Genomic DNA, 27,762 nt, shown 5'->3' on the forward strand with positions numbered 1-27,762 from the left:
GGCGGCGGCGGTTAAAGCGGAGCCCGGCGCCGGGCTGGAGCCGCAGCGCGGAGCCGGGTCTTAGCCCCCAGGTGAGAGGGACGGACGGACGGACGGACATGCCTCGGAGTCACCCTGGGTCCCCCCGTCGTCCCCCGCCCCGGGTTGTGGGGAACTCGGCTGTCCCGGCCCCGCTCCCTCCGTGAGGGTGAGGGGAGGCGAGAGCCGCCGGGTCGTGGCCGCGGCCTGAGCGGGCCTGGGCCCGCCGGCCGGGGGATGTGGCTGAGCCCCCTCCTTCCCGTTCACCCTCGTCCTGTGGAGGAGGGGGGGGAGCGGGGCAGCCTCCTTCCTCCCCGGTGTGTGGGGCGAGGAGAGCCCGGCGGCTTCCCCTGCCCCGGGACGCGGTTCCTCGGCCGCGGGAAGCTTTGGGGGCGTGGGGGAAGCGGTGCCTCGCGTGTAGCCTGTGTCCCTCGGGCCTGCGTGGGAGCCGGAATGGGAGATGAGGCTCCGCTGCAGCCCCTCTCTCGTGGGTCTGGCTACTTCTGCTGCGTCCCGGCGGCGTTGGGGCTGAGGTGGAGTTCGCGGAGCTGGGTGATTGCTGCGGCTTGTATCTACAAGTGGGGCTCGGGGGAGGGGAAGGGTGAGGAGAAGCTGGCCTTGAGTCTTAGTTTCTCTGGTGAATTCCTTCTGTGCAGGCTTCTCTGCCTTCCCGTTGCTGCCCTGGGATAAGTGATAACGTTTCATCTCTGCGAGCTAAGCGGAGGGGTTGAGGTGCTGTTGGTCTCAGCTGATCCAGGAGTTTCTGAGGGATCTTGTCTTATCTGGCTGGGCTCTGTACGTGCTGCTCTTTATTCTCCCTACAGCCTAACCGGTGTATATCTTGTAGGAGGAGAAGGGTGGTGCCCGAGTGTGACCTTACCTGGAGAAGGGCAGGGAGAGAGGTGGTGAGACAGAGCAGCCCAGTCATGCTTCCTGAACAGCCGCTGGAGGCCTAACTCGTCTTTCTGCTGGAGTCCTGTTGAATCAATTCAGATCCTAGAACAGGAGACTTAGTCTTGACTACCCTGGGTGTTTTTATGGGGGAAAGGGAGCAGGGAGACTGTACCTGCACTAGGACCAGCCTTACCTTTTTCAGAGCTTAAGTCTGCAGTTTGGGTAGCTTTTTGTTTGTTGAACTGTCCAAACATTACTTGTGTGGTTTCCAAGATCCTTGTTTCTCTTGTGAGGGGGAGGGAAGTGCCTGTCTGTTCAAGGGCATCTTCAGAGCTGTGATTTTCAGGAAAAGCTGTCTTTTTTTTTTTTTTTAAGATACCTTAAACTGTCCCCACACCCCCCTGCCCCAAACTGAAGTTATCAAAGCTGAGAGAAGGAAATAACAACTGGGAACCAGTCTTGTGGTTCTTGCAAGTGAGTTGCTTGAAGGCTGAAAATAACTTTATTGTAGAGAATTTAATAGCAACAGCTCAATCTTACTTGGTAATAGCATCTTTACAGCTTATTCCGTTATAGCAGACTTGTTAAAAGTTTTATCTACAGCTTTAATCACTTCTGGCCCCTGTTTATGGAACTTAGATTTTTGCTTATGATCAGATGATACCAATTTACCATGGTAAAAGTTTTTGCATTTACTTCCTGTATTAAATATTTTAAGAAATAGAGAAGCTTTCAGACTACTCCTGTAAATAAGTTTCCTATATTTGATTTTTAGTAGTAAATTGTTGTACACCTCTTTTGGAGTAGGCCAACTTGATTTTGTTTTGCATGCCTGGAGAAAAGTGAAGCTGACCTATTTTCACTGGGGTTATGTATATGCTGCAGAGGAATGTCTAGTTTAAAGATTTAGCTGGAATGCTTTACAAAAACTCTAAACTGAAAGCTTAATTTGACCAGACAATACCTTTTCTAAGTCACCCTTTAAAACTCTCAAACTTGTCTCTAATTGTCAGTGCAGTGGTACTGGATATCTGGGTAGAAGAGCAGTTGAGACATTTTGATCAAATGTAGGCAGTACTAATGGGACACTGCCTAGACAACTTGGATGTGTATGCTGAAATCCTGGGTGATATATAGGCCCTGTGATCTAATGCTGCTTTCAGGCTTTAAGTTTTTTCAGCTGCAACTTAACTAATTAAGAACCAAATGTTACTTAACCAAATGCTGGAGAAAATGGCTTGCTTCTCAGGGAAGTGTTGTGGTCCAGGCTTCATAAGCAACAGAAGTGTCCTGTGAACAGAGCAGAAGTGGCCAAGTGATGTAGCAGAACAAGCTGTAACGTCATGATCTGGGACTCAGGTTCATAGTTTGTTCTTGTCCTGTTGCTTTGTAAACTCTGTTCACTTTCCATGCAGTGGATACTGGCACTTTACCTTGATAATTTCTTATTAACTAGATTCAAACTCCATGTGACTAAGTGACTTGCTTTCTATTACACAATGAATTCATCTGAATTAGTGGCCTCTCAGCAGAGGTACTGAAGGAGCCTGTTTCTCATGACAGATGGGCAGTAAGCACTCATGGGAATGCAAGTGCATAGCAGTATTAAGACGAACAAACAGTGCCTAAGGTCACTAGATGTCTTGTGCCTGGAGCAAAAAGCTCAGGATGGGAGTAGTGGTCTCTGGGGGTTTGAGTGAAAAGCAGTGGCTGGGAAGGCCACAGAAGTAGATAAACGTGGGTGCTTGCTCCTTTTCACACCCTGTGTGCCTGACTTCAAGTAACTTTTGCGTGATTGACTTACAAAAGATGCTGATCCTGGTTATCAGCCAGGTTGGATAGCAACTATATTCTCAAACTCTTCTTCTGTCTTGACTTGGAAGTAATCTCCTGCTGATAAAAACCTTCAGTTCTTTAGGTTTTCTTTCTTCATCCACCTTCTACCCCTATGTCTCTGGTAACTATTCTGCACCACCATTGAGCAGTGTTGATAAGGTTCCATTACTTGTTACCTGCTACTGTGTGGAGTGGAAAGGTCAGAAACAGGCTTGTCTGTTTCACTCTCCTAGTGGTAATAATCAATTTTGTGACTTTTGTTCTATGATACAGTTGATACCTGCCTCTTGATAAGAGGCTATGGAGCAGATATTAAAAAAGTATTTGTTAATAGCTGCCAAAGAGCAATCATTTTGTTGGTAGCTCCTTTTAGCCCATTAAACGGGACTAAGCAACTTTCATCCATGCCTGCCCCAGAAATATCAAGTTGTCTTGTCATTTAAGCAAGATAAGTCTATATAACTCATGCTTCGTCTCTTCGTGTTCTTCCAAATACTGCTTTAATAGTAATATTAGAGGATCTGTTTTGTCTCTTGTGCTTGAGATGTGCAAATGTGGTTTTTAAGACCTGTCAAAATGAGAGTCATGAAGTCATGTAATACGAGAATGTTATTTAGGCTGCTGTGTAAGTAGCTAATTGAATCTTTGAGGTGACAAAGTGCTTGCTTAGAACAGTCACTTTCAACTGTTTTATATGAGACCCTGAGCCCATAGCCTTCCTAATACTTGCCAAAGTGGCTGAGAAAGGAGCAAATAATGGTTGATTATGGGAATGAGACTTAATGGAAATGCAGTCCTGATTAGGAATCTTTGCAGGATCACAAGTCAAAGACCAAAAAATCAGTCCTGGATTATAAGTGGTTGTTAAAGCCTTAATCCTGTCAACTGTTACTTTGTGAATTAGTGTTGCTGTCAGTTGATGTGATCAGTATGAAATACTTCAGGCCACTAGAAGTGTAACAAAACTGGAGTTTTTAATATGTTCTTCTTAAATTTGGAATGCGGCAGAACTAACCTGAAGTCCAAGTGTAGAACTGGGAAGCTGAGAACATGTGGAGTTATCCAGGTGCTGTTATTTCTCTGGTTTCTAACTCTCTATATGTGTCTTACATATAGTGAAGAAGATCATTCTTCAGAAGAGTACTGGAGACCTAGACTTAGCCCCAGCTTTGGGCATGGTTTTGTTCATGTAGGTGGACATGTTAAAGAATGTTTCTAATTGAGATTTAATATTGATAATGGGGGTTTTTGCAAGCTAGTGGCTTAAATCACAGGTTTAACAAAAAAATCCTACCTTACAGATAAGACTATTATAGAGTACTGCATTACAGGATAATACTCAAAACACGACAAAGGACTTTAAAAGTTTAATTGTAGGAGCTACCTGAACTCTGGACTCCATGTTGCAGAACACTAACTAAAGTGGCTTTTTTTTTTAAAGGAGTTTGTTTGTAAGGTTAGTGCTACCCTGCTTAGCAGGGCACTGTCTTGGGCACCACTCTAAAGCAGACATTTAACAAGTCAAGTGTTTTTTAGATCAAGCTGCATGTCAGTTGCCTCAGCTTTCCAGAAAAGAGGTGATTTTGCTAATTGGGGAAGCTGCTCCCTGGTTAGAATGAACTAATTCTCAAGTATGTAGTGATCTCTGATACAGCCTTTGTATTTAAACTGCTGCTGCAGTAAGAAACTCCTCCCCATGATGGTACTCTTCTGCTACTTGGTGTTCTTGGAGTACTGTGAGATCCCATTTTGAGTAGGTAAGGAATTCTCATTAGTGTAGTCACCAAGAAGTCTCACTGACTGACTTTTATGGCAGCCTTCTGCTTTTATCTACCATATCATGAAATAGGCTAGCCAAGCAATTTAAGGAAATGGTCTTTCAAAAGGCAGAAATGTGTGCTTTTAACTGGTGCTATTTCTCATTCTACTTTCTCATTTTCAAAACATGTTTTAGGAAGCAATTTAATTTTTTAAACAATTCTGCAAGCTCACTGAGAATTTATGTTGAAGTTTTGCCTCATAAGGCAAACTAAAATCAAGGTAGGTTTTATGGGTTTAATCTGTTCTGAAGCTATAATGGAAAGAAACTAATTAAAAAAATTATTAGACATAAGTAGGCTGATCAGTGGTGATACTGTACATCTTTATCTTCATTTAGTTTGTAAAACCAGGATCAAGCAGTGATCTTGTCCAATGTCCCTCTCCTTAGGTATGTCCAATGTCCCTGTCTTCTAATGGTAGCTATGATCTGATGAGCATGCCTCCTATTATACTCTTGTAAATAAATATTAGTTAAGGTTTCTACTTAAGTGTTAGTCATGAAGGACTTGCTGTAAGTTATTTTTTTTTTAGGTCTGCTGTCCTACTTGTGCAAGTTGTCAAAAAGGCCTTTCACTTCCAAAGACTCCCCTGGTCAAATAAGATTTGTAGCAACTGTGTTGCTGGGGCACAGACTTGAGTTGTAGAGTTGCTGAGGCTGGAAGACACTTCTGGAGACTGTCTAGTCCAGCCCTCTTGCTGACTCTGCTAAACCTGACCCATAAACTGGCTTGTCATCTGTTGCTAGGTAGAGGTTCATGCATACCTGCTTTTCTCATGGGAAGGGCAACTCTCCTGCTTTGCCTTCCTGGCCTGTCTGTCCTAAAGAGCCTGTAGCCATCTACTGCAGCACTCTTAACTGTGAGAGCTATCCTAGATCATGTGTGTGATTGCAGTGAGGTTATGACCCCTGCAGCTACACACAGACCCCCAGCATCTCCTGTTTGTTCCCTGTGCTGCGTGCATTAGTGTACAGAAGCACCCTGTTGTGCTGATTTCCCAGGAAAGGCATGAGAGCTATGAGAAGCTGGCTATGTATCAGAATAGTAGTGTTTTATTCTGATAATGTGCTCTGTGGAGGGAGGAAGTGTCTCAAAGAGCACACAAGGATAAAGGTATAGTTTATATTCTGCATTGGTTCTGTATTTTCATGTGACCTGTCACTTGCTAGGTCATAAAGGGAAGTGTCCTGAACTAAATGTGTCCTAATTTCTCTGTGTTGAAGTCAAGTGGTTCTGAGTTAACAGTCTGCCACCCAAAACCGGAGTTATCAACAAGTGTGTTATACTGTGCCACTCTTCCTTTTATAGCACTCTGGAGGCTCTGTGGTTGGAGAGCATGTGTTTGGCTGTAAATGCTTTTATAGTGGTAGGCAGAGCATTCTCTTCGAGGGAGACCAAGGATAACACTTCTCCCATAAGGGAAACTCTCCACAGCTTTTTAGTTTTATTAACTTTATACTTACAGTAGGGATACTGAAATTGCATGTGACCCCTGTACTGGTGTAATAATCCAGTTTTGATTTAAAAATAGAAATACTGCTTTTGGCTTTGATATAAAATATATGAATACAGTAAACTAGAAAACTACATGCCTTTTTGTTATTGAAAACATCTGTTCTTAGTCCAGTAGAAAGGTAGCTTCTTGTATGTGCAGAACACCTTGGTATGGTATTTGCTTTTCCTGACTGGGGAAACTGGAGTGAGGAAATCTGTTTAAAGGTGGCTTAATGCAGCAGCTGTTATGGATAACTAGTAGTTATCTGAAGTACTAGATGTCACTATTGCTGCTTTGTGTGATGCAATGTGGCAGTACACCCCCCTCCGCTGACGGGAAATGAAACTTCTCCAGGCAGGGAGGAGGGGGGGGGAATAACAAAACCAACAAACCCTGGAGGCTGCAGGTTGAAAATTGAACTGACCAGTCGAGGTGTGCCAGGTACACTGAAGTGACCTTTTGGCCAATGGGGATTAAAATGACCACAGGTCAGATTCGACAAGGGTGTAAACGGGGTCCCGCCGGGGGACATTTTGGGAAAGTCAGTCCTCCTTGGAGCAGCGGGTCTGCAGCTGGGGACTCCCCCTTGGGTCGGGATGCTGCCCGAGGTAACTCCTGCAGGTTGAGAGCCCTTATCTTTTAGGTGAGCGATATGTACATTTTGAGTCATTTTAAAACTGAAGAGTTCTTAAGTCGGCTGTGTAGTACTGATTCCCCTGACATCATTGAGCCTGTGGTTTACAAATGTTACTGGAGTTCTAACTAACTTTTTACTGAAGAATAAATCTGAGTTTTTAACACCTGTTGGATTCGATTGTGTGTGCCTCTAACATGCAAATGCATTGATTGAAAGATGGGGAAAAGGTTCAGTGCTTGGCACTTTTGTGGTGTGCCTGATTGAGGGAGCTTAGTGACTCATGGTATACATCTGTGAACCCTTCAGTTAAGTGCTTAAAATAGTGGAAGTACCTTCAGAGTCTACAGGGAGATGATTCCCCAGTGCCTCTGGGGAGGTGAGACTCCATAACTCAGAGCAGGGGTTTATTACTTGCCTACCTCCATCAAATGCGAGCACAACAGGGGCTTACATTTCCCCAAATGGAGATGTGAATATGAGATGTTAACTTCTGTTTAGGAGCAAGGAATATAATTGTATGGGCAGACATACAAGACAGTCGCTTCTGCTGGTAGTACCCAAGCCAAACCAAATAGTGTTTGGTCTTCTAATTTATCCCAGTTCACTGGGGAAACTGGAGACAGCATGATCTAGTGAGATCCATCTTCTGGGGGAGCAGTGGTAGCAGCTTGTGACCTGTCTGTCTGCAGGGTCTTGTGCCATATTTGCAAGACCAGTGGGCTAGCTCTTACAGCTCAAGCACTGGGGAAGGATGAGGGGAGGAGACTTGGCTGGGTAACATTTGGTGAGAGCTGAAGAATTAAATCCTGCAACTCTGTAGCATGCTTATGGCTGAATTGGTATTTGTTAAAATTTGCTAGATCAATGTTAGTGGCAACTTCTTTGTTGATTATACAGCTGCAGGTTATCCACTGAAGTAACTGAAACTGTGTTGTAATCTTGTACTGCTGTAGGATTTGAATCTTGGGTTATTTTGAACTTGTGTGCCACTTAAGACATTGCCTAAGCACAGATATTTGACTTGTCTGTTGTATTTGTTATACTCCCAGAGATCAGATAAAAAAATCAGTATTAGATTAACCATCTGAAGCATGTTCTTATCTCTTGGCAGTGGTTTAGTGGACTTGGTGTACGCTGTGTGTCACAGATGAGCATGCTTCTGCATGGATGAGATTTCAAAGGAAGCATAGTTGAAATATGCTTTGCAAATCAATGGGAATGAGGCTGTTGTATGACTCAGTTGCCCAAGTGTCATTTTTCTGGTGTAAGCCTAATTGACTAGTGTGAGAAATGGTGTCATAATTCACCTGAAGTAATTAGGCAGCTAGACAATTACACCATAGTGACAAACTCTTAGCATAGTAATACTGATTAATGGTATTAGCTCAGTCTTTGTGCTTGTAGAAGACTTCTACCGGGTTTCCTAGCAAGTTCTTGCTAGGGTAGAGTGGTGTGGTAGATCCTTCTCTTCTGTAGTCTGTCTGCAATGTGTCTTCTGGGCTTTAGTACTAGACCTGGAGGCTTTCTGAAAATACTCGGAGAGGTCTGGCTAGGTATCTCCCTACAGAAGAAGTGTTTTTAGCTGTAATGGCACTAGTCTTATGACTGCCACTTCAGGTAACACTATCTTGTTGAAATAAGGAATCTATTCTGCTTGGTGCTCTGTACAATCTGCTAGTTGCTCTGCAGTGAATAATATGGAAAATGGGATGGTGGTTTCTTATTTTTTTCCCCATAAAACTATATAACTCTGATGCTTCTGTGTGCTATCTGTGAAACGAGGCAATTTTAATAACTGTATTGCATTGACCTGTAACTACCTCTAAATACTAAACCTTTTGTGCTAGAGTTTAGGGGGACTGCGATGGACTGGGACCTTTCCTGAGGTACCTCACCTCTCAGGAGAAACTTCACTTTAGGGTGGTGTTGCATGCCCCCATTGTGGGGGTGAGTAATGTTTGTGAGCCTGATGCACCTGCCACCTCTTCTGGTGAAGAGAAGTGACCCTACTAGTTAGGGAAGGGAAGCAGCATGTTTTGTGCTTATCTAGTTCATCACTGTTGACATGGGGACAGATACCTGTGTGACAGGATGCTACTATAACGTAGCAGAGCTGGTGGGTTGTACCCAATGAAGCAAGAAGTGTGCAAGGCTACTATTAGAATCTAAAAGGACAGGTATAATATTAAAACTGCAGTTCTACCATACTGTTAATATCAGAGGTGCACACCAAAGGCTTTTGACATTTTCTACAGTTGAAGACCAGAACAGGTAAGAAACATACTAAACATGGCCCCAGTTGCTGCACAGCTTCTGTGGACTTAAAAGGACACTTTCACTTTGATTAGTTCAGAGTGCAAAAGTGAATGGAGTAACCCAACTCTAAAAGGCAGAGTATTCTATAGACACTGCTTTAAATTGTTTTTCAAAGGTTCTCAAGTGTGGTAGCCTCTTAATCCTCAAAGATGCCTGTTGTGCAAATTCCTTACTGTTCTCACTGGCAGTGTTGTGGGGACCAAACTGCTTGGGTACTTAATCAGGAGGGATAATTCTAGATCTCTCTGCCTTGTTGCTCTTATCTCTTCCTTGTGTGTTCGTCAGTGTCGTTGGAGCTGATGCTGCATCCAAGACAGAAATTCAGGCTTCCAAATAGTGATGATATCCTGAAGGCACAGAGGCACAGTATCATGTTAGGTCTCTCTCTGTGCCTTGGTAGAGTCATGAGTTGCACTTTCTGACACTGTAGCAGCATGAATACAAACTGAGCAATGTTACAGTTGACTTTGTTAACACAGATTTTTATGGTACTCTCCCTAGAAAAGTTGATGCATGCTGGAGTATTGGCAGTTTTCCCACCATTATGTTGTCTCTGTTTCTTCTGATCACCATTTGGATCTATAAGGAATCCTGTAGGGGAAACTGCCAGTTCATCTCCTTCCTCCATGAGGAAGTCTGGGTAGAGATGACTTGCCTCGTGACTGTAGGGGTAGAGCACTCTGTACACTAATTTCGTGCATCATATCCTAGAGAAGTTGACCTTGCGAATAGTATCGTTCAGTAGATAAAGTGGAACAGCAGTGGAGAAGACCATTAGCTTCTGTTCTTGCAGGTGTTTGCAATGCTTTGTATGCATTCAGTATGTCTGAATTTAGTACAGACATACCTGGATTAGTGTCATTGACATTAGTTTCTAAGAACCACTTACATAGGTGACTAGCAGATTGCAGTTGTACAAATGCATTACTGCACAACCAGGTAGCTGCATTTCCACTTACTGGGCTCAATTTTCAGATAAGCTATGTGTTTTCTTTAAGCAGGAATCAACTTGATATCACAGTATAGTCTTAGCTTGGTAGTAAATTGGAAAGGCTCTTGTGTAACTCTCTCCTCTTATTATAATAGTGTCTTTAATGCTGCCTTCCATAATTCCTCCCTCTGTTGTTGAATGGTCTTTGTAGTCATAAAGGCTAAGGGGGGAAAAAACAGGCACTGCTTTATTGGGCTGGGAAATGGAGATGCCTACCTAAACACTCTGTGCCTGTGACAAAAATAGAATAGTTGTAATGAAATGGGCATTTTTTTACAGATCTGTGTAAAGATGCCCCAAGACCAAAATGAAGTACCAGAAATAAGGCTTTCGTTCCAGTGTCTATATTCAAGCTCTAATTAAGATGACTTGCGAGGCTTTATGGACTGTGTGTGGCTGCAGTACTGTGTTGGGATGCCTACATGCAATGATAATCTCTTGATACAGTTGTTACCTGGCTGATAAGAGTATTAACTTTGTCATGACCTTTGCAACCTTATTTAGTCAAACATTGATATAAGTGATTTTTTTTTTTGGGTGCTGCAGTACCTTAAAAGTACTGTTTAAGGGCAGTTCTTTCTCTTCTTCACTTAGCTACTGACCAGAAACAAGTTACTTGGTTATTTCCCTTCTACTCTAAGGCAATTCTAAAAGGAAAAAAAAAAAAACACAAAAAACCCCCCAGATTATTTAAGTGCCTTAGGAACAGGGATATGTATGTATTTGCCTGTATTTCAGTTCAGCATAAGATATGACTTTAGTTTAAAGGGTTGCTTTAAACTGCTAATCTGCTGATGCTCAGACTGAGTCCTTACTGTGACTAAGTCTTTGAAGGTTGCATTCAAGTATGCAGCCTTGCTGCAGACTTGGATAGGATTTAGTTCCAGTTTTTGTTGGGCATCAAGCTTATTCTAAGCAAGGTGATTTATTACCTTGAAAACACTGCTAACATGTAAAATATTGTCTATTTGTTGTCCTGGTTTCAGCTGGGATGTAGTTAACTGTCTTCCTAGTAGCTGGTACAGTGCTGTGTTTTGAGTTCAGTATGTGAAGAATGTTGATAACACTGATGTTTTCAGTTGTTGCTCAGTAGTGTTTAGACTATAGTCAAGGATTTTTCAGCTTCTCATGCCCAGCCAGGGCACCTGACCCAAACTGTCCAACAGTGTATTCCATACCATGTGATGTCCCATCTAGTTTAGGAACTGGGGAGTGGGGGGCAGGGATTCGCCGCTTGGGGACTGGCTGGGTGTCGGTCAGCGGGTGGTGAGCAATTGCCCTGCGCATCATTTGTACATTTCAATCCTTTTATTACTACTGTTGTCATTTTATTAGTGTTATCATTATCATTACTAGTTTCTTCTTTTCTGTTCTATTAAATCGTTCTTATCTCAACCCAGGAGTTTTACTTCTTTTCCTGATTTTCTCCCCCATCCCACTGGATGGGGGGGGAAGTGAGTGAGCGGCTGCGTGGTGCTTAGTTGCTGGCTGGGGTTAAACCACGACATTTGTAAAGAATAATCTACTACTGAATGATGTGAGAGGGCATATATTAAAGAATTTTTTCTAGTAAGTAAATGCCTGATTTCTGAGCTATAATGATGCATCTCCGAAAACTCGTAGGCAAAGTTGGGCTCTGCTTGGCAAGGATGGTAGGAGGCAATGTGCTGAATATAAACAGGTATTTCATAGTTAAAATAGATCACTATTCTGGTGATCCAGATCTGAAGATAGCCTTAAAAGGCGGAGTTGTCCAAGGCTGGCTATAACCTGTTGCAAAGAACAATGTGCTAGACTTTGTAGGTTGCTAGGGTAATGATCAGTTAAAGTAGCAAGGCATCTGGGAGTCTGCTATTCTTCATGGTCTTAATCTACATAACTGCATATGTCAGAAAAATACTCGAAATCTTTTTATAGTAAGTCCACTCTTCTACAGATCAGTTGATCTTAGTGAACAATTTTAATCTAAGTGGAGAGCTGAAGATGACTTTTCACTATTCCACACATTTGCATGCAAAGTAAGATATGGTATGAAGACTTAGGATCACTAGTAGGGATTCTTAATCTTAACTGGCTGGCATCCAGTGGCTAGATGTCTGATGCTATTGATAGTGTTAGAATATTTTAGTGTGATTTCTGGGTCCCTGTGTGGAATGCTTGCTTTGTCATGCATGCATGCAGGGAGGATTCCTGAACATAAGTACATTAAAAATACTGCTTTTATACTGCTTATGGTATGCTCCAGATGAGCAAGTCTTGGGGACTCTTCTGCAATACAAGTTTATCATGCAGGCTGCAGTCTTTCTTCTAGAAGCTAACACTCCACTCAGATTAATTTGAAATACAATTCCTGAATTAAAACTGTTCCTCAACTTGTGCTCATACTTTCCCTGGACATGCAGGAGATGGGGAATAATCATGGTCTGGCTTTAGGTTCTGGTTTAACCTTAAACTGCTACAACGCTGTGAACTTGCTTGTCTTGGGCTTGCTTCTTGTGTCTGTTAACTATCAGTGTATGTACAGCTGCTGCTAGACAGTAGCTGTGACAGCCAGTGTCTTTAAATGTACATAAAATTATGGTTTTTTGGGTGGGATTAGTAATTAATTCTGATTGAAACTAGTGTAATGTAAGCTTGTAACTTTCAGTGTATCAAGTAAATAATGTATTCTGCAGTTTTTCCTGTAACATTTAGGGGTATGGCTCCTGTCACTTCTTCAACAAGGATCCAGCCTAAAAAGAGTATATCTGTCATGCATACAGAGTAAGGTAGTTCCTTGCCCTAAATTCTTACTTTTCCTCCTGATGTTATAAAGTATTAAGTTTTCCAAATCCATTTCTAGTTTCCTGTTCAGCGTCCTTATCTTTGCAACTGCAAATCTACTAACAGATCTTACACAGAGAGAAAATGCCTGATTACCAAAAGCAAACATCAGGCTTGGGTTTCACTCCAGTGCTCAGTCCAGATACTGCAGCAGGGTGTTGGCTGCACCAGCACACTTGTCTAAGGAGCGTAGTGTGAACAGGATCAGGGAACTTCCCAGCTTCTGCAGCAATATGGGTAACCTTTTGGCTGCTGTAGTTCTACCTTCTTTGGCTGCAGTTGTACAAACTGTTTTACTTCCCTCACATCAGCACTGGCACTGAGGCATGTGGCATTGCTGATGTGACTAGCAGACCCAGTCAGACACACACACTGCACAGCTCTGCTACAGGAGAAGATGGGCTTGAACAGCCAGGGGCAAGGGAGAGGGGCCTAAGGGAGAGGATAGTGGTAGCAGCATTGGGCAGTATAAATGGGGGCTGTGAAACCGCTGCTCCAACCTGCTCTGCAAGACATCTCAAGCTGAATGAATTCCTTGATCTGATTAAGCATGGCCCAGAAAAATTTATAACCACAACTGAGAAGGTAGAAACACCCAGCAGTACATGGGAAAGGATACAAAGACATCCCAAGCAGGAATTTCTGCCAAACATCATAATCTCTGTTTAGCTTGAAAACCGGTAACTGGAGTCATGCCAAGAGGTAAGATATTAGCACAGCAAAAGAAGATAGAGTAGCATTATTTTTAGCCTGCATATCCTAAAATTTTCAGTAGCATTAAATATGCCGCTTAATCTCAAATGAACTGGTTTTTTATAGTTGAATTACCAGTTGGAGCATTTACAGTCCATTGAAAGCTAATGGAATTTCAGTACTTAAATATTTTCTGGATAACCTCAGAACAGCTGAGGAGCTCTTACAGTTCATAGCTCAGTGAGATTGTTAATTAGTTTCGTGATCCAGGGAATTTCTGTGACTGCATTCTTGTGGGCATATCACAGAACCAAACACCTCAAAGCCTCGAATTCATTTTCTGATAAATGAGGATCGCTAAAATACTGTTGCAAAACCTTGTCCTTTTGGTGCTTGTTTTTGATGACATCATATTTAAGTCTTTAATAGGTTGAATACCCAGATTTTCCTTTAAAAGTAGATATCTGAAGGGTTTAACAAAGCCCCTCTGTCAAGCTATTGGACTAAGGGTTTCTAGAATCCTGCTTTAAAATCCAAAGAATGGCTGCTTTCAGTGGCAGGATAGCAATGAAAAGAAATGTCCAAAGATATCAGCTGCACAGTGAGAAAACAAGGGCTGATCTCAGCAGTTTTGAGCTTAGAGCTTTATTTCAGTTTTAAATCTCAAACTGAATTGGAAGAACTAGAAGCAATTCCAATTAAAGCCTTTGGAGGAGTCTAGAATTTTTTTATTATAGTAACAGAATATTTGTGGGAAAACAGGTAGACTTAGTGAAGTTTCTAATGTTTTTTTTCTATGTATCTGTGTGGGCTGTAGCAAAATGGGTTGCTTTCTTGTGAAATGACAAGTGCTTTTTCCTTTCTTTAAGTGACTGTACAACTGTGGAGTCTTAATGCAGGTGAAGTAAAAAGGGATGTAAAAGTGCAATCTGGTTTGAAATACATGTAGTTATTTGGTAATGGTCTCTGAATCTTGGCATTAAGTAAACCAGTCCTGTTTGTTAACAATGTTCTGAACAGCTCAACTGTTTAGGCTGATGAGAGGATGGATAAATAGCAAACTGATGCTTAAATTTGGAGTTTATGAAGCTGTTTATAAACAAATGCCTTGAAGTGCTCAGTTTCAAGGGACCAGCCAAGAATGACACAACATTGTGCAGGTTTCTTCTACAGCAGGAGGCCTTAGTTAACCTGGAGAAGTTAGAATCTAAACATGTAAAACAAGGGAAGGCTGAAATAGTTGGTGAGCTTAGGGTCAGATTTCTTATATTGAGGGTGGCATGGTTTCATTAGTCCTGTGGCCAAGTACAGATCTTCAGAAGTCTAAATCAAAACAGCTTTTTAGTAACTACTATGGTGGTTTGATTTGTAGATCTTGCTGTGCTTCATGTGGCCAGCCTGTCTGCTGGTGTAACCTTCGTTTCTTGGTCTGAAGAGCATCTTTCACTAGCACCACAAAGCTCCTATTGTGCATATGGCTTTGTGTAACCTATTATAAAACAAATCCAGAGCTATCAAGTCAATGGCTTAATCTTATCTTTTTAAAGCAGATGAAGCAAGTAATTACTTCTAATTTCTTAAAGATGAAAGACTGCCTGAAAAAGTTTATGCCCTGACCTGGGCTCTGCATATCACTTTATTGTGAAGCAGGATGAAACTTCTGTAACCAGAAAAACCTTCCCTAAAAATCTTTCAGAAGTTCTTTCCTTTTTTTTTTTTCAACGGCTTATGACATTTACCACACAAAGTTCAATGTGGTGTCATTAAACCTGGGGGTAATATGACAGATTGAAATTAAACAGGGTGACTGACTGCCATTGACTGGATTGCTTCTCTTTGTATCAGAGGAGGGTAACTATTGTTGTTTGGGTACAGTTTGCTTTCCAGCAAGTGAAGAGCAATATGGGAGAGGAGGAAATACGTATCACAGAATTGGGTGACTTGTCTGGACACTTATTCAGAGCGTGCTCTTCACAGATGTAGTAAGAGTCTTGGCCTTAAATTTACATTCCCTTAAACTGAAGGAAATTGAGTAATGTTTTAGAAGCAACTGCAGTCATCACAGGTTCTTATAGACACTCCTAGTTTTTTGAGAGGTGCTTGGATTTCTCAAGACTTCCTTTTCTGTAAGGAACAGATGAGTTAATGTCTGTGTCTTGACTGCCTCAGGGATGCTTAATCACAGAATGGGATGAAAATTCATCCTTGCCTAGTCAGAGATGACTGGGGAGAGAGCTTCCACTTGTTAATTGATTTTTTTTTTTTAACCTCAAGGAACTGTTAGATGTGAGCTTTGAACCATGGTGCGTAAACTGTTTCTTGGGCTGCAGAGGTAGAAATGCAAGTAAACAAACAGTTAGCTCCAGTGACTTCTCTTGCTTTATTAGAATATTCCTATCAAAATCTCACCATGCCCCTTTCTGAACCAGTGATGTGCTATTAGCCTGTTTTATAAACACTGGTACTTCTGCACTGATACTGCCTGTGTCAATCCTGTGCCACACTGCTTCAGCCTTGCTTTGTTCTGTACTGCTTGGCTATTCTGGGGCTGGAGGGGACCATGCTCCCTCTGTTGCCACCAAAGAAGAGATGCCTTGTGTGAAGCTTCAGGGATTTCACTGAGGACATACAACATAGGGGTTGTGTTGTGAGCAGACTCCTGCATTCAGTGTTCATGTAGTGTTGATACTCTAAAAGATTCAAGTGGCACTTGTAACAGCTTTGCAGGGAAGGTCAAGTACCTTGGGCATTAAGAGCTGGGCTAGCTTTAGATGCAATCAAACTGTGAAATTGTATGCTATTGGATGGGTTTTGTTTAATATTATACTTTGGTTACAAGTCGGATAATACTGTAAGGCTGACCTTGCACTTTCTACTGGCTGGTGTTGAGGTAGGATGGAGAAGGAACGATTTAAATTTTCTTTCCACTTACCTCTGATGAGCTTATACTGAATCAAGTTAGTCAGTATTTTACCTACAAGGCAGCTATTCCCTTAATATGACCAGGTAAAGATGTGGTATCTGTATTGAGAGGGAGGAAGTTGCTATCTTCTCTCTTGGCTGTTAGTAAAATAATGTTGCATAGCATAGTGGACTTAGTGCTGCTGCCTATTAAGTTGACCTAAGTTTGTGTTGTCAGAAAACTTAACTTGAAAGCTTTGTGTTAGATAATACAGTAGCTACAGCAACCTTAGGATGCTTGTTAAAGGAATACTCCAAGGTTAGAACTGGTCACAATTACAACTGCAAAGTTGCTGAAGGTCACTTGGCTTCTCCAGAAAGCAGCTTATCTACTACTGTCAAAGCCAGACTACTGTTGAAGTAGGACAAAATAAACTTCTCTACAACTTAAGACCAAGCTGTGTTATTACTGGAACACTTGAAGTCCCCAAACTATCACATTTTATAGTCAATCTGTAGCTCTTATGCCTTGGATGTCTATGTCCAAGCAAGCTGAATTCTAGTTTATCATCTGTAGAACATGTGGACCATAAGCAAAGAAAGCCTTTCAGTAACAACTTCTGGAGTTCAGATGCTACTTCTGTTTTTTCACAATTTTTCTACACTCCTCTGGCAGGGAGCTGTGTTCTCTTCCCCCCCCCCTTGTCTTTCTGGACTAAGAACTACAAATCAAGCTTGCAGTCCTCTTCTGGTTTGAAATCTCTGGGTTAACAGCTGAATTCACTGTTCCCAACACAAATGTGTGTTTGCGCTGTACAGGGAGAATCTCTGAGAAGTTGTCACATCCCATTTTTGTACTAAGGAGTGTTCTGGATGAGGGAGCTGATATAGAAGATTACCAGAGGAAAATATCTGTCTTTGCTTACCAGTGTTTATCCCAGAATGAACACTTAAAGATGATTAATTTGCATTACTGTACTATGTGTGTGTAGCAAACAGGTGTAACTAAAATACTCTGCATGGAAAAATACTACTGCTCAGATGTTTGAAAATGCTGTCCTGAGGGCAATTCTTTATTATTGGCATGTTTGTTCTTGTATGCAGTAGTCAATGAGAACTTAGTCTGTTGCTTTTCAGAACATCAGGTCATGACAAAGGGAAAAAAGTTCACCATCAGTGTACTCCAGGGCAGGTTGCCCAGACTGGTCCTGGAGTTGTCAACCTCAAAATGCAGGGCACAAACTGGATTACTGGGAGCAAACTGCTTTAAGGGAGAGGGTTGGACTGGACAACATCCAAAGGTCCTTTCCAGGCTAAATAATCCTATGGTGTATTTGTAGGTTGATGGTGCCTTAACCTCTGGTTAATTTTGTTTTGGGCAGCTAGTTATCCTGAAGGTTTTTCCCAATATAGTACTCTAACTTCTACTGTGGGCCTTGTATTTCCATCCAGTAGAACTTGGTGTGGTGTGGCAGTTCCAGTGTCTTTCTGGAATAATCATATCCAGGTGGATTTGAGACTCCTGCTAGGCCTGTTGCTTCTGTGCTTCTGGAATAATTGGTGCTGCTATAAATCAAGGCTGGTATAGCTGCTTTCCACAGCAGTGTTTCCCAAATGGTCTGCTGTTCTCCTTGCAGTGCTCTGCCAGGGTATGAACAGCTGGGGCCCTTAGTTGTGCTGTGGGGACACAAATGTTGCTATCCTAGTATCTCCCTTATAGCCATGATGTGTCTGGAATACATGTTTTTTCTGTGTGGGAATCTGGACTGGTGACACATCTTTTTGTATCAGTCACTTTGCTTTTGTCTGCAATGTGCTGCTCTTAGAGCTGCTGCTCTGTGTTAATCTGAGTGGGGTGGCTGATGCTTGTTTGTCACAACTACTCTGTCCAGCTACTCTTAAAAAAAAAAAACAACACTGCTCTAAGAGGTCTTCAGCACTTAATTACTTGGTTTGTGTAACATGCAAACAAAGGCTTGTTAACTAGTACTTGTTTACTGAAGCTTACTCCTTCATGGCTTTGCAACATCAGAAGAATAGGAACTGAGACTTTCTTGCAATAAAGCAGGATTTTATCTTTTTTTTCCAAAAGCAAATTAGATGTACAGCATCAAAAGGCAGGAAGAAGATAAAATAAATGTTAATGACATGTCATAAGACTTCCTGCTGGAAGCTTTTACAATTTGTTCCTCTCAGAATTTACTGTGTAACTCTGCTTTTTTTCATAGCCTACATAGAGAGGAGATCAAAAGTCATCTTTCTACCTATAAGCAGATCTAAGCTATAGCTCTGCTTCCACATTGAAACTAAGCTGCGTCAACATTAAAGAAATATTTTAGAAAGGTGTAAAGCCTTAAAACAAGAACAATAAAACCCACTTAATTTCATGTTGTTTGAGACAGTGGTATTTTTCTTTGGAAACTGCTCTAGATAGCAGTCATGTAGGATGGGCTTACAAATAAGAACAGCTTGTTCAGCTAGTAGCTACTTTGAGAAACCTTTGGCACTTTTATTAATGGTACTGTTGTCACAAATAGAAGGTATTTGTTCTAGTACTTCATTCCTGCTCATACTTTAGACATCAGTGACATGGTTTGCTTGCCAGTGCATTGAAATGGCCCATTCTTCAGGCTTGTTGGGCAGGGTTTTAATCTGGTCTTTCAGCACTAGTGAGATGTGTTACTTGCATGCTGCCGTGATGTCACGGATGGTGACTGTGATTCTTCTCTCTGCAGATCTAATTGGTTGCCTGGCACTTCATCTGTGGTGAGCAGGACAATGGCTGCCAGCAAAAGCAAGAACCAGAGTTCCTTGGCCCTCCATAAAGTAATTATGGTTGGCAGTGGAGGTGTGGGGAAATCTGCACTCACTCTTCAATTTATGTATGATGAGGTAAGTAGCTTTGGTTCAGCTTTTCTAAAGCACCAATGGATACAGCTTACTAAATATTTTTAGTGGGATGGGGAAAGTAAATGTAAGTAGCAAAAGACCTGATGACCTGACTGGCAGAAGTATGTAGGAATCTGGGAAGGGTGCCCTCTAGGAACAACTTTGGCTAACGGTGACAAAATTGATGCTTATTAGTGGAAGAACTGTTACCAGTTCTGTTAGCAGTTGGCATTGAACTTTGCTTTTGTTGCAGTTTCTTTTAGTCCAGTTAAGTTTGAAGTCAGAAGTAAGCATTCTAGCTCATTCTGAGTGGGATGAAGTAGGCATGTTCATAGCATAAATTATTCTGTACTGGTAAATCTTCTGACAATCCAGACTAGTATGTGAAGGAATACATGATCCTGTAATTCAGAAGTTAGTATTTATAGGCTGTCCACACATACTATAGTGATGTGAGTATCTGAACAGGAGATAGTCATTAATGAAGACCAGCCAGCTTAATCAGGCTCATCGCACAGCCTTTTGTTGTACTTTGAGGCTGAGAGAAAGGCCGTTGAAAGGTAAGGAGCCTATGTTGGATGTGTGCTGTCAGCACAGAACTACAAGTTGAACTGGTAGTGGCTTTGTGGGTCTGATCAATATTGAATGGACTAAAGTATGTGCCTGTGTAATTGTGCAGCAGGTATGCTGTCATCTACACCTGTTGAAGCTTCAGATGCCTGTACCTGAAGTACACTCAATGCTTTTTCTTGAAGTGGGAGATCTAGATAATGCCACCAAGTTGCTGATAGCTTATATTGTATCTTTGTCCCTTAAATTGTGCTGAAATTGCTGAACAGTGTTTCATGTAGCAAGACAGTTTCTCTTGACTGGACAGACTGGCTCTTTGATATATTAAGTGCTTAAATAATCTGCTTTTTATAGTAAAACTAAAAAAACTGGTGGAACTTAGTAGCTGACTGAATTATGAGAAGGGTTTGGGGAATTTAAATGTCATTGAAGTGAAAGAGAATGGATATGGACAAATACTGAGACCATTTGACGGTAATTCTAAACACTAATCCCTTATCTTCAGTTTGTAGAAGACTATGAACCTACCAAGGCTGACAGCTACAGAAAGAAAGTAGTTCTGGATGGTGAAGAAGTTCAGATAGACATTCTGGACACAGCAGGACAGGAGGATTATGCAGCTATCAGAGATAACTATTTCCGCAGTGGGGAAGGGTTTCTTCTAGTCTTCTCGATAACAGAGCATGAATCCTTCACAGCAACAGCAGAGTTTCGGTAAGTAGTTTCTCTCCCAGGCAGGGGGAGATAATCTGGTTCCTCTGTTGCTCTGACAACTCTTCTTAAAAGCTACAGCTCTTTATCCTTTGTCTGTTATCATTTGGTCAATAAAAGTGGCATCCCAATCATTTTTGCTCTCAGTAACTAGTAACTTAAACCACAGTATCCAGCCTCTGGCTGTAGTTGTCTTCATGCCTGCAACTTAGGAGTACATTATGCTAGCAGCGACTTCAGGCAAGTATCAGATTCTTGGACTCCAAAAACATGCATATTCAAGCCAATTTTCAGTCTTTGTGGATGTGAAGTTTAATTATCTCAGAGCAGTACTTCTGGAATTAAGTCTGCCTTTTGGACAGGTTTCAGACACTGTATTGCTTACTGCTAGAAGCAGGTGCTCTAAGGAAAGGAAGGATTAGCCTCCACTCTCAGGTATGGATTGGTGCCAAACAAGGGTTGGCAGCCAAGCAGTACTATTGTAGGTAGATGTATTCCTAGAAAGACACACAGTAATAGTAAATGCTTCCATTTTTCTTCTTGGGATTAGCAGTTCTAATTTAAAAATCAGTACCAGACTGAGCACAGAAACTGCTTTTGTAGTGTAAAAGAACAACAAGGGGTTTAAACCATTGTTCTGTTCTTGGAACTCATGTAGCCAGGTTCTTCAGGGCAAATGTTCTAACTGTTATTTGATAATAGCTGTTGCCTTGGTGTAGAAGGTAATCCAGAGATTCCCTAGGACAGCTGTACAGCTTGAAGTAAAACTTTCCAAAATATAGGGAAAGTGTTAGGAGTTCCTAATGTTTGCCAGAATAAAAGCTATCAGTCTGGCTTATGTTCATTTTGCTTCAGTGGTACAAGGTTAACATACTAATTGGTAATGGAAGTGCTGGTGCTAAGGTAGACACCTATTTCTAGGGTTTTCTTAAAGCTATGGCAAACTCCCCTCACACTCCAGGACTTTAGTCCAGGTTCTTAATGTATTATACTGTTCAACAGTAGTAGGAAACTGCATAATCTTTCAAGAGGTACAAAAAATATTGTTCATTTTTCACATAATACCTCTGAGTTTGCTAGACTTCAGAAGGCTGACAGTCATGGGGCACACAAGCAGAGCTGTTCTAAGTTTGCTCTAACTGGAGCACTGAAAGGAGCTAAACAGTTGAACTGTTGTAGGACTGCAAAGCTGAGTACTTGAACTGTTCCTAGGACAAGATGGAGGAAAAAGTCAGATACCGGTCACAAAACAGGAAGAAAATGAGACACTTGGAAGTACCCAGCCTGAGTTTTGGCTTGTGTGCTTTAAGTGAAATATAAGGTTAAACGCAAGGCTTAAGGCTTTGGATGAAAAGGAGTAGGAGTGTTTATCTTGGCAGCTTCTGGGTTTTTTTGTCAGACTTCTATAACTAGGTTAACTGTGTGTTGGTTCAAGAGTCCAGCACAACAAAACAATGAAAAAGCAGTGCTAGCCCTAAAGGTGAGCAAGAAGGACCTAAAAGTTTGAGATGGAGAATCTCCTACTTTTCAATGGTTCAGAACTAAATAAATAGTGAAACTAGCTAAATGGAATATTTAGTTAGGCTGACATGCAGGAGCCAGCTCCTTGGAAAACCCCTCCCCAGGAAGGAGAGGGGAGTGGGTGGTATCACAGACTAAACTGCAGATTGGTGGTATTGATCCTCTAACTTCCAGAATTCCTAAACTAAGAAAAAGCTGAATACTGAATGAACTGTGGGCTTGTCTTTAAACCCTAGCTCTCCTGCTGATGCTGTGCATTCAGTGTTTGCTTTCAGTGCCTCTGATCTGAAAATGTGTGAAGGTACAGTTGAATGCAACAGCAGATTGTCTGCTTCAGCGTTAACACTATTTTAGATTCTCATGTACTCTATGTACATTCAGTTGTTTTGTGGATGGAAAGTGCAAGCATCTGAAGTAGTGTGGTAACTCAGTGGGATGAGGGGGTGTAGCACCATGCTTATGCCTAGTTTGGCTCTTGTTCATAACAAAATGAAGCAATCTGAAAATAACTGTAGACTGGTACAGTTCTTCCAGTGTCCTAGATGGACAGCAGCATGTGTCAGTCTTGTTTCAACCTGTGTCTTACTCCAATAATAGCACAAACTTCGAGACTGACATGCAGCATCACTCTGTCTCCTTTCCTGGATGTTGATAGGTCCTTTTAGAATACTAAAGGATAGCTAGGTTAATGCTGATGGTTCAAATATTTGCTTGGAGTCCTTGAAGGAGGAAGGTTGATAGCATTTTAGTTCAGCACAATTTAGTAGCTCTCTACTTTGTGTAAAGTTTAGGTAGCCATTAAGAGTGATCTCTGCCAGCTACTTACGCTGTTCTGTCCTGGTTTCAGCTGGGATAGAGTTAACTGTCTTCCTAGTAGCTGGTACAGTGCTATGTTTTGAGTTCAGTATGCCAAGAATGTTGATAACACACTGATGTTGTCAGTTGTTGCTAAGTAGTGTTTAGACTATAGTCAAGGATTTTTCAGCTTCTTATGCCCAGCCAGCGAGAAAGCTGGAGGGGCACAAGAAGTTGGCACAGGACACAGCCAGGGCAGCTGACCCAAACTGGCCAACGGTGTATTCCATACCATGGGACGTCCCATCCAGTATAGAAACTGGGAAGTGGGGGCAGGGAATCGCTGCTCAAGGACTAACTGGGTGTTGGTCGGCGGGTGGTGAGCAATTGCACTGCGCATCATTTGTACATTCCAATCCCTTCATTATTGCTGTTATTTTATTAGTGTTATCATTATCATTATTAGTTTCTTCTGTTCTATTAAACCGTCCTTATCTCAACCCACGAATTTTACTTTTTTTCCCGATTTTCTCCCCCATCCCACTGGGGGGGGGGGGGGGGGGGGGAGGGAGTGAGCGGCTGTGTGGTGCTTAGTTGCTGGCTGGGGTTAAACCATGACATGTTCCCAACCTACTGCCTTGGCAAAGCCTTGATATTCCCTAGACCTATATTGAGGTGGGATGTAGACTAGAAATTGAAGATGGTGACTGAATACCAAGGTGAAAGTTGGCAAATGTGGCACTTACACTCTTTTCCTCATTCAGGTGTGAGCTTCTGCTGTGAGTTGCTTTTCTGCCATACAGTTCTTCTTTGTTAGACCCTGGTTAGTAAACTTACTAACTACATGGTAAAACTGCTGTCGTGGAAGTCTTAGGCTTTTATTAGTGTAAAGCCCATAGCATTAATATGTTAAACTTGGAATAATTTTAAAGGGTGTGTTCAACTGTTGGGAAATGTACTGTTGTAAACACTAGTAATGTGCAGACCACTTGATCCACTCCTGATAAGTAGTTGCTCCTACTAACACTGATATTTTTATTTTGAATACCTGATGCATTAGGGAACAGATCCTGCGTGTGAAGGCTGAAGAGGATAAAATCCCTTTACTGGTAGTGGGAAACAAGTCTGACTTGGAAGAGCGCAGACAAGTGCCTGTAGAAGAGGCTAGAAGTAAGGCAGAAGAGTGGGGTGTGCAGTATGTAGAAACCTCTGCCAAAACTAGAGCGAATGTAGATAAGGTAAGACAAATGACATCTGCTCGATTAAATGGTTACTACTTGTTTAGTAGCTGAGTGACTAATTCTTGACTCTTGCTGGGACAAAAGCAAATCCACAGTTGGGCTTCTGAAAGCTTAGATTATAAAAAAAAAAAAAATGAATGAACGTACTGGAATGTGTTCACTTAAGCAAATACCTAGCTTAGAGGAGCCAGAGACCTGGTAAAAGTTAATGCTATTGTCTTAAATGTTTGTATCTGAACTGATAGCTTTCTAATAGTAAATTGGGTAAATGAGTTTAAGGATTCCCTGAAGTCTGTTATTTTGTTTATAGGCTGTGTCCTATAATAATAGCAGCAATAAATAGCAAGGTAGAGACACTGATAAATTGTTCCCCCTTCCCTACAAAGCTACGTATGGTGTGGCTGATGTTAAAGATTTCATTCTTGTTTTCTGTCAAGACAACTTTGAATTGTGAGAAGAACTCTTCTGGCTGTGTCCCTGTCCTGTTTTGACTTGTCCATGCTCATCTAGGACAGTCATTCTCAGCATGTTTCTGCTACTGACTTCTTGCACAAACAGTGATGGTGGGTTATTCTGGAAGAGAAATGAATTGTGACTATGCAGTGTTTGCCCGGTAGTAGGGAAAAATCAGTTTCAAGTCTGCCCTTCATTCTATGTGTAGTGGGGGTTTCCTGAAGAAGCGGGTGCCTTTTTACTTCACTAATCCACAGAAGATGATCTGAAATTACTGTTGGGCCCCCTAAGGACTCCAAAGGTGTGGCTTTGTAACCTGTGTTTGTTTAAAGGTTACAAATTGTAAGCAGTTTGTTCTTTGGACAAAGAACACTTGCAGCTAGCTGTACTCTTAAGTTCTTCTATACAGTTTCCTGTTCTGCTAGTCTATATTAGTTTACTAATGGAAATGCTATTGGTGTGTAAGTTACCTAGTAGGAACTCTATTTCTCTCATTATTGGTTAAAACAGTGTATTCGAAACTCTTGAATTGAAACATTTTGGTTATAAAGGACATGGCATGATTTAAATTTGGTAAAGAACCATTCTGACTTGCAGAATATTACTAGAAAGTCACTGTCAGATGCATAAACTGGGTGATATAGTAAAACATGAATACCTAGACTTGGTTTTGCCTATGAGCTGTCTTGTGACTAGCAAATGCCTAGGCTCTTTTATACTTAAACTAGCTTTCTGATCAGTTGGGATTAACACCAATGTAGCTGTGTCTGGAGTGTACTAGCATGGTGTTCTAGACTTGCTCTCATAGGTCTTTTCTAGCTAGCTTGTGTGACATACTGGTTATCCTCTATATAAGCACTGTTTTGTGTATGTTAAGTTATTGGCCATTGCGATGATTGTGTGTTGACACTGTAGCAGACTAAAAACCCTTAAGAGGGTTTTGAATGATAAACTAATCTATTTCTGATCAGTAGCATGGTCTTTTCTCCAAGAATCAAACACTTATGTAGTTCCCCATTTAAAAAAAAAAAGCCTATCTCTACAGAGTGACACTAAGCTCTTATTCTATAATCCTAAAAATAATTTTTCCCAATAACTCTCTACAGTAAAACAGCTATTACATCTTAAGTGGTATGTACCTAGACATCAGGCATACAGGGGTGAAATCAGCTAGAATTTTGGAGAAGACATCAGTGTAATGACTTTCTCTGAATCTTTCTTCCAATGTAATCTGAGAATTTTTTGTGCCTGACACTGTCACTTGAATGCTGTAGCTTTTTAATTATAAAACAGGCACAATACTACTGAGCAGAGTGTGCTTGTAACTGTGTGGAAAGGACTGGACTAAATGCTTTGCATAGTTAACAAGAGTGATTTGCCTGGAAATGTTTGCTAGGCACTGACAAATGTTCTCATGAACTCTGAATGCTGGTCTTGTGCAAGACTGATATTCAATAAAAAGCTCTTAAAATAGGGCTGTTGAATGACTTGATAGCCAGGTAAGATTCTGCTACTTGTCACTGTTTGACATGCTACATAATTCTGATGTTGAGTTTGTCACTGGGATCTATGTCTAGACTCACTTCTGCTGTATCGGGTACAGTGTGGTGCTACATCTTTCTTTGCTGTTGAATACAGTAGTTTTCTGGTGGCAGATCTTGTTTAATCTTTCTTTATTTTTCCCTCCTAGGTATTCTTTGATTTAATGAGAGAAATCAGAGCAAAGAAAATGTCAGAAAACAAAGACAAGAATGGCAAGAAAAGTGGCAAGAACAAGAAAAGCTTTAAAGAAAGATGTTGCTTACTGTGATGCTTGGGAACTGTAAATATCTATCTACAGATGGCATGGATAAGATACCACTAAGGATATAGGGCTGGATTCATGAAAGGAAGTCTGTATTGACTCCCTTATCTTTTGCTTTGCGTATCACACCTTCAAAATGTGAAACCAGAACTTTGAAACCATTTCTGGTATCCAACAAAACCTATGCCTACTTAAACTGAAATGGGCTCTGTCTTCCCAGTATCTTTCAAAACTAGAAATAGTTTCAGAACTACAATATTCCTGCTTGGTTATACAAAATACTTTCATATTAACTTCCTAGTTTACTCTAACGTTTCTCTGAATATGTTTCTCTTGAACATCTACTGGCCTTAACAAGCACAGCTGTTCAGGTTCAAACATTTTTCCACTGTTGCTGCTGTCCTTGATGTTGCAAACTGCGGAAAAACTAGATGACATCTGGTAAAGGGTTTGAGTCTCCATCTTCTGTTAGTTGTCACTGATATTTCTTACACTGAAATCTGCTGGCTTCCTCACCACACTCCATGTAAGAAATAGCAACTGACACTTGAGAGTCAAAAACAAACTTTCTTCCATGTTCTGTTTAGTCAATACAGCATTCATGAATCAAGCCTATGGACTCAATTCAGACTTATTTAGGCAATGCTAGATGCATTCCCTGCTGGTCTGTCTTCTCATCCTTAAATTAGTGGCATGGGATGAGAAAGTGACTTTCTTCAAAAGGAATAATATTGTCACCATTTCCTTGAAATGATGTCCTGGGTTTCTTCCATGTATTGTGGCTAGACTCAATTACACTCACTCTACATCTGCCATCCTTCCCCTCCCTGGTACTGGAATAGTGAAATTCAAAGTGTTGATTTCATCGGTTTTGTTTATATTGGAACACTTGTGATCATGTTGGAAAGTGGGAATGTCTGCATCTGTCTCTTGTCTTGCTGAAGATGAAAACTTTGAGTAAGGATGGGTCACATCACACAATCATGACTTGGAATAGGTGAGGCATACATGCTACCTCTCAATGATTAACTGGCTAGCGAGTTGTATGGTGTCAAAAAGCAAATGAAGTTAAGCAGTTGCCACATCTGTTACTGTTAATTTTATATGTACTGTTTTTGATGCACAGCAACCTAGCACATGGGGATGCATGTTGAGTTTTGCTGTCAGTTATGCAATGATGGTCACATGTTGATAAACAAAAACCAGCCTAGAAATGGAAAAGTCAGTATTTAGTTCCTCTTGTCAGCTGACTGAACTGAGCTTTCTGGTGCAGTTTAAGTGCAGTTGCCAAAAACCACTTCTGCCATTGTTGTGGAAAGTAACTGTCTCTTCTGATTGTGGAGTCTCTCAATGA

At 41.4% G+C, this 27,762-nt stretch overlaps 1 protein-coding gene across 1 annotated transcript; it reads left to right on the plus strand.

The window, feature by feature from the left end:
• RALB (v-ral simian leukemia viral oncogene homolog B) lies at nt 1-27,054 on the plus strand. Its single transcript, XM_010568639.1, has 5 exons — nt 1-71; nt 19,160-19,316; nt 20,389-20,597; nt 23,971-24,148; nt 26,295-27,054. The coding sequence occupies exons 2-5, from the start codon at nt 19,203-19,205 to the stop codon at nt 26,412-26,414; spliced, it is 621 nt and encodes a 206-aa protein (XP_010566941.1). The 5' UTR covers nt 1-71; nt 19,160-19,202; the 3' UTR covers nt 26,415-27,054.
• Nucleotides 27,055-27,762: the final 708 nt, after the last annotated feature.

This window comes from Haliaeetus leucocephalus, unplaced genomic scaffold, assembly GCF_000737465.1.
Source record: "Haliaeetus leucocephalus isolate CR32 unplaced genomic scaffold, Haliaeetus_leucocephalus-4.0 Scaffold1, whole genome shotgun sequence".
In the NCBI taxonomy this organism is placed as follows: Eukaryota; Metazoa; Chordata; class Aves; order Accipitriformes; family Accipitridae; genus Haliaeetus; species Haliaeetus leucocephalus.